This window comes from Phragmites australis, chromosome 5, assembly GCF_958298935.1.
Source record: "Phragmites australis chromosome 5, lpPhrAust1.1, whole genome shotgun sequence".
Taxonomy (NCBI): Eukaryota; Viridiplantae; Streptophyta; class Magnoliopsida; order Poales; family Poaceae; genus Phragmites; species Phragmites australis.
Window position 1 is genome coordinate 46401327 of NC_084925.1, and position 12091 is coordinate 46413417.

General features: G+C 44.9%; 2 protein-coding genes and 1 pseudogene across 2 annotated transcripts; all 3 read left to right on the plus strand.

The window, feature by feature from the left end:
• Window positions 1-3359: 3359 nt before the first annotated feature.
• LOC133917764 (heavy metal-associated isoprenylated plant protein 19-like) lies at window positions 3360-5052 on the plus strand. Its single transcript, XM_062361624.1, has 4 exons — window positions 3360-3436; window positions 3503-3620; window positions 3732-3916; window positions 4279-5052. Exons 1-4 carry the CDS (start codon window positions 3428-3430, stop codon window positions 4501-4503), a joined length of 537 nt encoding a protein of 178 aa, XP_062217608.1. The 5' UTR covers window positions 3360-3427; the 3' UTR covers window positions 4504-5052.
• A 1809-nt stretch (window positions 5053-6861) lies between these two features.
• On the plus strand, window positions 6862-8033 carry LOC133920106 (heavy metal-associated isoprenylated plant protein 3-like). Its single transcript, XM_062364758.1, has 2 exons — window positions 6862-7146; window positions 7252-8033. Exons 1-2 carry the CDS (start codon window positions 6996-6998, stop codon window positions 7716-7718), a joined length of 618 nt encoding a protein of 205 aa, XP_062220742.1. The 5' UTR covers window positions 6862-6995; the 3' UTR covers window positions 7719-8033.
• A 648-nt stretch (window positions 8034-8681) lies between these two features.
• Window positions 8682-11548, plus strand: LOC133917765 (heavy metal-associated isoprenylated plant protein 3-like; annotated as a pseudogene).
• The last annotated feature ends 543 nt before the right edge of the window (window positions 11549-12091 follow it).

Below are 12091 nucleotides of genomic sequence, written 5' to 3' on the forward strand. Positions count from 1 at the left end.
ACACCATATCATATGCATACACTACAAATAATATATAAATTCATTTAATTACATGAAAAATTTATGACAATATTTTGGACTAAATATATAAATTCATAATGTAATGTATTTTGTATCCTCCTGGTGCAATGATACATAGAAAAGGGAAAGCATGCATTTGGAGAGTAGAGTATTCTCCATATCCATATACTAGTGCAATGGGCTCCTTGAAACATCTAGGCATCTAATTCGTATTTTGGTATTTAATGATAATATGTTTTTTATGAACTAACATATTCAAATGAGTTGTGAAAATGTTAGTCACAAGATGTTGCGGAGCTAGAAGATGCATGAGTGAAAAATATGAAAATGGCTAGCTCAAAGCAAGGGTATAATTGTAGGGCATTTTATTTTGTCGATCAAAGGAGATTAGAGAAGAAAAATTGACTGGATTGATAGGATAAGCACCGTACTATTAAGATGGATTGATATGTGTTTACTTGAGATATCTATAGTGCCATAATTTCTCAAACTTGCATTTCATATAGAGTGAGAAATTTAGTTTGAGAGAAACCAAGGGAAGGCAATACTATTCGAGTTTCATGTATGGCGGTCAGACCGTCTGGCATAACCGGTCTAACTGTTGTATAAACTTGGTTGATGCTTAAGTCCAGGTCTGTCCAAGGAGTGTGCCGGTCTTACCGCCAAACGAACACAGGGGTTTGGACCCTCTGGTGTGGCTGGCGGTCTGACCGCCGGCATGTCTGGTCTGATTGCTCTGGGAACAGAGAGTTTTTGGCACTCTGTTATCTGCTCGTGGTCTGACCGTGAGAGGCCACGGTATGATTGCCAGACGTATGTCAGTGTCATCTTCACGCCTTTTATAGCCGTTGTAATAACGGTGGTCCGATCGCCGATTGAGCTGCGGTCTGACCGCCCAGTACGCAGAGATGTCAACTCAAATGCAACAGCTACATTTTCGAGTGTGGGCTATAAATAAGAGTTTGACTAGTTCAAGGAACCTCTCTAGCATTTCATTAAAACCCTTTTTGAGCTCTTGTCTTCACCCTCTCCCTCTCTTGGCTTAATGATTGTATTTTTTAGAGTGTGAGAGCATCTAGTGCATTACTTTGAAGAGTTTGAACATTGAGACACTAGTGATCCTTCAAGCAAGCGTCATCAACTTGTTACTCTTAGAGGTTGCCGCCTCCTAGACGGCTTGGAGGTTGTTACGCTGTTGAGCCCTTCAAAGAAGATTGTGAAGGAGCTACGACGGTGACTGTGAGAGGCCTTGAGCACGTCTTGCCGGAGAGACAAAGTGTTACTCTAATAGAATCGATGTATTGAGTAGTTCTTGTTTTATTTCGTCTTAAGATTAAGTTGCTCGGTGTGAGCCATTTTCTCTTTTGAGAATTGGATACTTGATAGAGAAGTGGTTAGAAGTGTGAACTCACCTCAACGTGGATTAGGGGTGATAGGAAAATCACTGATACCACAAGAAAAATTTCTTGTGTCTTCCTTGAGTAATTTACTTTGAGCAAATTTACTTTATGAAATTTATCTTTATAGAATATAAATTGTTGCTTGTCACTCTAGGGTTGTAAACTTTGAAATAGCTTTTAGTTGTCTTCATACCTCTCTATTGATCTTTAGTTTGTTTCCGCAAGTTTTCTTGATCGTTTAGCATTTAGTTTTAAAACTGCCTATTCACCCCCTCCTCTAGTCGGTATCTTAGACCCTACACTCCTCCCGTCATTGTCCAAAGCATCAAAGTCTACACCGTGCTTTGAGATAATGTGATGCAAGAATGATGTTTCGCCATACTAAGCTACAACATGATCTGCCTGGCATTATAGTCCAAAGGATGAATAGTCAAATAGAGATATCACTCGCTCCACACAAAGGTAAAATGCAAAGGGGCATTAAGCTGTAACAGGGACAAGACTTATATTCCTTTTTAGCATTGTAACTCCAAAAGGGGGGCTGAAAAGCTTCTAACAAGACAAGCTATCAAGCCTAAAAGGAAATTCCTAGAAGTTGCACTGTAAAAATTGCCAAACAGGTTTCCAATGAATCAAGTAATGCTTTCCCAGCAGCACATGCAGCAGAACTAATCTGTACTGGCTCCTATTGCATATGATTTGTTATTAGCAAATAAAGGTGGTTCTAGCAGGAATGAGCAAGGCATTTATTTTTCAAAATTAAATTGAGATGACAGTTTTTCTAGATTGCCAAGCTCATTCCTAGTTATGTACAAACAGAGATTAGCTCATAAATATCTATTGTAATATATATATATGTTGAAACACACAAACTATACAGCATACCTATCGAATCAGATGATAATCAATAGTCAACACGGATCCTACATTTTCAATGGTCAAACAATGTTCCAAAGACATCACACAGACCATCAGAAAAAGCAATCGGCTTTACGATATCCTCGCCAATCAAGCACTAAATCCAAAAGGTGGCTTCATCCACCTCTCCCACCTCGCCTCCACCTCTGGGAGTCTACTTCTCAAATAGAAGGACCTCTGTTTTCCTGCAGCTGCTAACCAAGTTTATGTCAATTCAGCAAAAGGACTGCAACTAGTCAGGTACATCTGCTGATTGATGTTACAATTTCTGAAAATGGTGCATCCCATAACAGAGACAGATTGCGGGGATTTTGAGAGCTATGTACTTCCAGAGCTCTTCACTTATTTTTGGTATATATCCTTACTCTCATCCCAATGCCTCAAAATCTTTGTGGGAGCTGTGGGCAGGTGCAAACTGGATTTATGGTTTTGAGGTCAAAGTCTCAAGTTTGAAGGTCAAAAAGGCCTTGGTGGACATTGGTAAAGGTTAAAAAAATGTCCTTTTCCTGGAGAACCTAAGAGAGTATAAACTTCCATGCTGAAGCTATCTATATAAACCCAGCACACTAAGGTCGATGTTCCTCAGTTATGAGATCAAATGCCGGAATGTTGGAAATTGAAAATTTTGCTCCACCTGCTGAGAAAACCTAACCCAAGTGGGTTGTTAAAAGCCACACCTTACTATCGAATGATACTGACAGCTAACATGACTCCTGACAGAAACTCAGAATAATATATGAATACTATGAGGTCAACGTGCTGTTAAACTGCAAGAAGAAAATTTGAGCAGAAAGAAGCTTACAGTTGCTAGTTGCAATGGCAAACTCCTATCGTTTCTTTATGTTTACCTTTTTTATATATTCGTCCAATACAAACACATATGTTCAAAATAGCTTCACAAATTCAAACCTAAATGGATGGTTTAGTTGTCACTTTCCTATTTTTTATTGGAAGCTGATGGCCAACCACAGGGAAAGCTAACCTTTTCTTTTATTCCTCCACCTTTTGCTCTCAATATAACATATGATCACATCCTTCCGGGAGACTTGAAGTATCAAGACCAAGCTTAAGGCAGGGCCCAAGTGATCATGCCAAAGGTATGTTCTCAAGCATCTGAAAATTTATCCTTGCATAGAGCAATCATTTCTTCACATATGTGGCAGGAACAACGCAAGGGCACTGGTTCAAGGACTTATGTTTTGAAGTTTGACATGCACTGCCAATGCAACGGTTGTGTCAAGAAGATCAACGATGGGTTAAAGGAGATTAGCCGTTCAGAAGGTGCATGCATGTCACTCATATCAGCATCTCTTTGTTATAGCAAGCTGTGCATGTCTTCTGTAGGGTTGCGTTGGTTTGGAATTTACACCTTCATGTAACTCTGTGCTGTAGGGGTAAAGAGAGCTGATCTTTTGGTAGAGACAGGAGAGGTGAAAGTGATCGGGAGCATGGACCCAGAGAAGCTCTGTTGTCTTTTGCATGAAGTAACAAAGAAGCGTGTGAAGATAGTTACCCAAAGCACCCTGTCTGAAGGACGCATTGCAACATCTCAGCAAACCAAGAACCTATTTGGTCAGGTACGAAGGAAGTTACCGTCACTTCCAGTTTGTGCCGAATAACCCTTTTTTTTCTTGAAAATGATATGCTGTACAGCTAATGATGATGGTGGATACTACAAATTTGTCTGCTTATAATCCCTCGGTCACAAAACTTGACGTTTTGGCGTTACACTGAAACAATGAATTAGGAGCAGTTAGATAAGCTGCCAATGAGTGTTATTTATTTGTTCAATCAATGTTCTGCTCAAACGACATATCCATGTTATTAACCTTTACCTTCGTAATTTGTCCGCAAGAGGAGTAGGAGCCTAGTAAGCCACCTGGTACTGTATCCATCTCCAATCCATGATCAGAATTTTGCAACTGAATGAATCTTTCAGGCGCCTTCTGATTCGTTTACGCCGGAGGCTGGGGAAATCTCAAGTAGATGGCAAAACGGCCTCAGCTCCTTCCCCATAACCCCAAGCGCGCCGCCGTTGCCGGAGGCTTGGAGCCAGACGGCGCCTTCAGAACGATGCTGGTATCGCTGGTCAGCGCCTTCCAGCACGCTTGGCATGTGGGTTGCGTCGGACATCACCGGGACACTGGCGATGTACGAGCTCTGAGCAGCAGGACCTGCATGTGCTTCAAGACCATTGTTACAGCACTAGATATTCCAAAGTATCCTGGACCGTAATCCGCGTTTGGAGTTTTGGATGCTGTTTGTGAATGGCCATTTCCCCTTCTTTTCTTAAAGGCCCTGGGAATCAATTTCAATTTGTCAGACATGGGACAGCTCTCTTGTGCTTCGTTGTAACATTAACTGTTAATGTGCTTGGGGTTTAGTCTAATCATTGAAGCAACATGCATTGGATCGGCATGCTGTGCCCACTGGTCGCTAAAAAAACAAGTGGTGTGAAGTGACACGGAAGACGAGCCTAGCGCGTCAACCACGCCAAGGCAGGCAGGCAACTCCAGTTTTGTAGGCGGTACAGTACACTGATCTGAATACCTGATTGTACGGGAGTGCTGGTCCTCTTCTCTCCTCTTGGCCTGTCGTTGGTTGGAGAAGCTGTTTTTAAAACAGTGTCTGGATCGCCATGCATCTTGTTCCCTGATTGTTTACCGACTCTGCTATTTATTCTTGCACGGCATAAGTATCTAGCAAGACTTGAGGCCCGTCAATGCGCTCGTGACTCTTATAAGCAGCTACTGCTATACGGCCGTATACTACAGTGTTCAGTGTGAGAGTTCTGCTGTTCCTCTCTGCCTGCAACTTCCGTGTAATTTCTCCACATGCTTGTAATAGAGCAAAGCCGGATTTCTGAACGGAACGACATGTGCATACACCCCAGACCTGCATCGGATGGCGAGACAAAAAAGGATGACATACATCTGAATTCTGTTTTTTTTTAGCTCACATACATCTGAATTCACCCTCCTATCTCTTATCTCTTTCCCCTTATTAGGAAAGTAGAAAGATCAAAAAGCTTACTAGAAGACATTACATTGCTAGTTAGCACTGATATCAAATAAGTGTGCTTTTGCTTTTGCTGCAAAGATATACGCACGTAATAATCTTAGTTGTAGAATCTGATGTTTTTTATTTTGATTATGAATTCTAACTTCGAAAGAAAAATAAAAAAAATTAATAATTTTAATATAAAAATTGATGCTTACAATAAAAATATTATACTATAAAATTTTACAATTTATAATATAGCTGTACTCTACCGACTGGACTAGATTCTCACATGCGTACAACTGAATCAATATCTATATCCTAACGGTGGAAGAAATGACGCCCTCTCAAGGCCATGCTACTGTAGCAGTAGGTCCTAAATATGTATACACGCATATATATATATATATATATATATATATATATATATATATACATACACGTGTGTATATATACACATATACATATGTATCTATACGTATACGTATAGGTACATATGTATATGTATACATATACACATATACATATGTAATTTTCTTTTCCAAAAATTTTAGAAAAATATCGAAATGAATAAAATGCAAAGAAAAATATCTAAAACTAAAAAAAAATATGAAACAAATTTTTTTAGTTAGTATTACTTTCACATACAAGTTAAAACTATGTGTATACATAAAAGTACTATTATTTTTTCTATAATTAATTTAATGTATTTAACATTAATAATTTTATAAATAAATATTGAAATGTGAACTTAATTTTTTAGTTTTTTTTATCGTACTTTACACAATAAAATAAAAATAGTACGTCGCGTAATGAGACTAGTATTGTACTGAGATAGAAAAACTTGGAGTGCTCCGTAGAAGGGAAGAATCTTGTTCAGCCGGATGAGCAGGTGCGTGCAGGCGCCGTACTGTACCGACATGAGCAGTAGCGTTAGTTCTACTCTTTTTTTTAAGGATAGGTTCTCCCTTCTTCTATAGGCCTCCACTGGATAGATTTATTTTCAGTTTTTTTTTAAAAAAAAATCAGAAGCTATTCAAACTGCTGATTTTTAATTTTGGTTTTTGTTATTTTTTTGGCTACATGTGGAAGCGTCTGTAATTAAAATAAACTAAAATATCAGAAATAGGTTCTGACTGATTTTTTAAGTTTTAATATGTTAATAAATTAAAAAATTATTATTAAAAATAATAATAATTCAACAGTTAAGAGAAGCTCCGAGAAAACATAATATCCAAACACAGCAACAGCAAGCTAGGCAGGAGTGACTCGTTCGTCTATCTGAGTAGTCACCTACCTCCTAGCCATCAAATCCGTAGTCACACCCATCAGCTGAGATGAAAGCGTCCGGGCGAGCGAGCAAGCTCTTCTTGCTCGGTACGTCCATTCCGTATGGCGTTGACTGGCCAAGACTCCACCGGTTCCAACGCGCTCGCTACATGCGAGAATCTTCTCCGAAGCCAGCCGCGTGGCCCACTCTGGTAGTATAAAGCCACCTGCGACCCATCGCTGTTTCGCACCACTCCACTCTCAGTCACCACACCAGTCTGTACTCCTTTGCTCGCCCTGCAGCTCATACCGTCACACGAGCTGATCTTCTCCCTCTGCCGCGACTATCTTCTTAGCTAGTGTGACAGGACACCGACCGGCGATAGGATGGGGAAGAAGAGCGGCCGCGGCGGGGAGAAGAAGGGCGAGGAGAGCGCCAAGGCGAAGGCCTTCCTGCTCAAGGTGGCCATGCACTGCCACTGCAACGGATGCATCGGCAAGATCCGCGCCGCCGTCCAGGACATCACCCTCCTTCCTGGTACGCAATTACGAAGCTCTTCCTGGTTCTTGAGCTATGTGTCCGTCGTCAGTCCGAGCTAGCTGTGATGCTTAATGAAGTTGTTGGCTCGTGATGCGAGTTTAGGAATTGAAGCGGTGGAGCAGTCGGCGTTGGAGAGCAAGGGCGAGGTGAAGCTGGTGGCCACGGCGGACCCTGAGAAGCTCCGGCAGCGCCTGCGCAAGGCCACCCACAAGAACGTCGACCTCATCCTGCCCAAGGAGACCAAGGCAGACAAGGCGAACAAGGACGACGCAGCAGCCGCGGCGCAGGCGCTGCTCGTCAACAGCCTGCAACAAGCCCAGTACGGCCAGGGCGCGTGGGCGAACCAGCTGCTCACCGCCGGTGGCGGCGGCGGCTGGAACACTCATCAGGGGAGCTACGGCTACGGCGCTGCGGGGGTCGCGCAGGCGTACCCGTGGGCCGCGCAGCAGCCGGACCCGTACGCGGCCGCGTACCCAGCAGCTGCTGGTGCCTGGGGCGCGTACGCGTATCCCCCAGCTCAGGGCCATGGCGCCTACGGCGGCGGCGCATGGTACGGCCATGGCTACTGATCGTCAGTACTGAGCGCGTGAAGCAGAGCCGCTGAGCCAAAGACTAGTTCACTACTAGTTGTGTTGTGTGTGTTGTTGATGGGGGTTAATCTCTAGTATTGAGTACGTCATCAATGGTTGTAATAATAGCCAGTCTGTCAGTGGATGCATTTTATGCTCTGTGAGAGTAGTGGTTTGGTATCAACTGCTAGTGTTTTTTGTTGGGTTATCAGTAAGTACACCAGGCTGTTATGCTGCTCTGTAATACTCCATTTTGCAGTGAAATTCACTGGTGAAGTAATATAATATAATTGACTAGTCGTATGCATGCTACAACGTGTAATTAAGCAGGTTTTGCCTCGATCTCTTCTCCCCTGTTCTTCACCTCACAGCGAGCTAGAATTCGTTGATCAGATATGCTCGAGAGAAGAAAATGTCTCAACTTGTACATATTAGGCGGGGATACGCAGAAGGCGAGCTAATTTCTTGTAACCATCCGGGCGGCTACTGAAGTTTATTGTTGCCTAGTCACAGACACAGTGCTTGTGCTTGCTGCTCTGTTCATCCAATCTACTCCAGTCCAATAGATTGTTTGTGCAAAGCACACTGGTACTGCCTCTGCCTCCTGCTGCTAAAACTGGGCCTGAGCGGGTGCAGATGCAGAACCAACCAGAACTGTACAATGCTTTGCCTTGCTTCAGTTGTCTGCCTGTTTTGTTTTCATCCGGCTGGGGCAGAGAGAGCATTTCCCTTTCTTGTTTCAGCTACCTTCCTTGTCCGGTCCTTGAGCTCCAGCACCGTGCTGCAGCAACCACCCACCGTACAGCACAGCAGTCAGGCAGGCAAAGCTTCTTTTCCTCTGCCACAAGCGCGAATGCCATGTGGCAACCCGTGCAGTGCGACGGCAAGGACATAGAGCACACCACGCGCAGGCAGAGAAAAGCAGCCTTGTCGACCTACGAGGAACAGCCGCCATGGGCAAGGCGAGGCGCCAATCGCTAAACCCATTCCTGTTAATCTCTTTCAAACACACGGTGTTGGTTGCAGAAGAAGAAGCGCAGCGGAGCGGGCGGCGGAGGAGGAGGACAGCAGCAGAAGCCGGAGGCGGAGGAGGGCGAAGAGCAAGCCGTCGCGGCCCACGCCGACGCGTCTGGCGAGGCGCCGGCGGAGGACAAGGAAAACGACAAGGATAAAGGGAAGGGGACAAGGAGAAGGGGAAGAAAGCGCTGCCCCCCGTGGTGACAGCGGTGCTCAAGGTGGACATGCACTGCGATGGCTGCGCCAAGCGCATCTGCGGCTCCGTCCGACACCACCCAGGCACGACGTCCCCGTCCCAATCTAGAAGGCTCTGGAAGCGCCTGCACGCCTTCGTTTAGGTGAACTGATCGGCGCTGTCGTTTGTCAGGTGTGGATGGGGTGGCCATGGAGGTGGACAAGGGCACAATGACGGTGGTGGGCCGCTTCGACGCCAAGAAGCTGCGGGATCGCGTCGCCACCAAGACCAAGAAGAAGGTCGACCTCGTCGGCAACAACAACGCCGGCAACAAGGGTGGCGGTGGCGGCGGCAACAAGGGAGGAGGCGGAGGCGGCAGCCAGAAGGGAAACGACGAAGAGGACGTCGAGCCGGATCGAGAAAGCGCACGAGTACGGCCAGGAAGAGACGGGGAAGCATCAGGAGGAGGAGAAGGGGAAGGACGACAAGCGCGGCGGCGGCGGCGGCCATGGAGGGAAGGGGAAGGGCGGCAAGGACAACTAGAAGGCCGTGGTGGTGCGTTGTGCGTACAATAATAATATTACTACTACACGCCTCCTTTGTTTCCCTTAATTTTGCTCGCTCTTTCTTGTTGTGCATTGGTCATCATCCATCGAAAGGGACGAATTGAAGCACATGGTTTACTCATGAACACGACACGGATGGCAATATAATGTCCTTCGATCCTAACATGCATGCACGATCGATGTGCTTTGGCCTTCATTCACATTTGGCCTTTCTGCACATTTTTTTTTTATTATTATTTTGACAGGAGAAAGATCTCTGTTTCTATTGAAAACAAAATAACAGAGTACACATATCATACAACAGATCATTCGAAAAAGAAATAAAAGGCAAAAAAAAAACAGTATATAAAGGACCAGCAGCCCACATGCCACCCACCTCACAGCTCAATTACATTAGAAAGCATCCACGAAGATGTCTATAGATTGTTGCAGCACGCCACGAAGTGATCAAGCGCCGGATCGAGCCTCTCCTTGTCACCCTCCTTGAACAAAATCTTCCAGCTCTGCAAGCAAGAGATACCCTTGAGAAGAGAATCAATCGGTTTGTTGGAAAAGACCCTTTCAATTGCCATCTTGTTTCGGGTGCACCACATTGCCCAGTTAATTCATGCAAAAATAAAGAGACACAATATTACGGGCATATTTAGATTTTGTTTCAAACAACCATCAGCAAGGTCGGCAAGGGACCTGGGGTGTTCAACCCAGCCAAAACTTTCTCGGACAACACTTCATGTGAATGTGGTCAGGACACATTGGAAGAAAATGTGATCGACAGTTTCCTTTTTACCGCATACACAACAGAATTCGCTGCCCTTCCAGCCTCTTCGTTTCAGTGAGGCAGCAGTTTGAAGCCTGTTGTTAAACATCTGTCAGAGAAAAACCTTAATTTTCAGAGGAACTTTGCTTTTCCATATCTCTCTGCTGACCTTGCTTCTCACACCCCCATCCTTGATAAAACGATAGAGTGATTTAGTGGTGAAGTTCTTGTATCTCTCTAGAACCCAATGAACTTTATCATCTCTATTGTCCAGGCTAATATGGGACATCAAAGTCTTCAGCTCCTTGAATCTCCCTGATTCCGAGGCCGTTAGGGTTCTTTTGAAGTTGATTTTGAAAGTACCTCTCTCGAAGTGGTCAGTCACCTTGGCCAAGGGATTGGCTTGTGCACATTGTCTTGTGCGCTATTAGGAGTAGCATTTCTGTGGCCTCGTGCTGAGTTTGCTTTGCTTTGATCTGTATGACGACGCAGCCGGTGGTTGGGACGGTGGTGCTCAAGATCGGCGCCATGGGGCTCCACTGCGATTGCTGCATGAACCGCATCCGCAGCAAGCTCTTCAAGATCAAAGGTACCGCCACGGGCTGGTACATACATGCTTGATCGCCTAAGTTAATTGCCAATTTCTCCGCCGTCAATTTCAGCTTAATTCTGTCACGTTAATTTTTTCAGTTGCCTTGCTGCAATAGAGAACTACTCCTATCTATGTGGCTTAGCTTAGTAATTACCTGATCATATCTAGAGCTTGATCTTTTCAAGTTTCGATTGCCACTTGTACTAGTAGTTTCTGGAGATTGCAGATCCCTCATTGTTTCATTTAAGTAACCAGTAACCAAGTAACCATGCAAATTAACCGTTGTACTCGTGTAGGCGTGGAGCAGGCGAGCATGGACATGGGCAAGAACCAGGTGACCGTGACGGGGACACCATGGACATGAAGGCCCTGCCCGAGAAGCTCCGCAAGAAGCTGCGCCGGCCCGTGGACGTGGTGCCGCCCAACAACGAGGACAAGGACAAGGACGGCAAGCAGCAGCAGGATGGCGGCAAGGAGAAGGACAAGGACAAGGCGCTGACGGCGGAGATGGAGGCCTGGAAGGCAGCCTTCTACGACCAGCAGTCGTTGATCAGCATCGACTTCATACTCAGCGACGAGAACCCCAACGCCTGCTCCGTCATGTGATCGATCTTGTTTACAGTTCTTTCCTGTTGGTAGTTGTGTTGATCTGTAGCTAGCTATGATTGAACAGAGCCTAACAGGCAGGTGAAAGTAGGGTAAGAAACAAGTGGTACATAGAAAGGGTAGATATGCAACGCAACACGGACAGACAGGTGCAGAGTGCAAGTTACAAAGCATGTCTCAGCTGGAGCTGGTCTGGTCACTGCTTTTTTGGGAGCTGCATGTAGTACTCGTACACCTGAATGCTGAATTGACTGATGTTTATGGGCACTACTTAGTATCACCTTTGGATGGCGTCCAATTTGTTAGAGATACTAGTAGATGGACTGCTTGTGTGAGGGAGACTGTCAGACTGTGACAAAGGTGATGTTCCTCTGCCTGTTTCTTGCACACAAGTGTGTTGCTTTTGGGCCAGAGAAAGCAGCTGCTCTTTTGGGTACTGTTTGGGCTGGCCTTCACAGGAGTGGGAAAAATCAAACCAAACGAGAGAGAGAGATACTGCTGCAGATTAAGGCTGGCATGCCAAGACGAGACTGCTTTTTCGCCACATAAAAACACACTCTATACTCCTTTCATCCTTTGGAGTGTGCAGAATCGTCCGGACGTAATTTTTGGCCAACAAAAGTTCACTCGACTTTCGAACCAAAGTCTTGTGCTCTACAG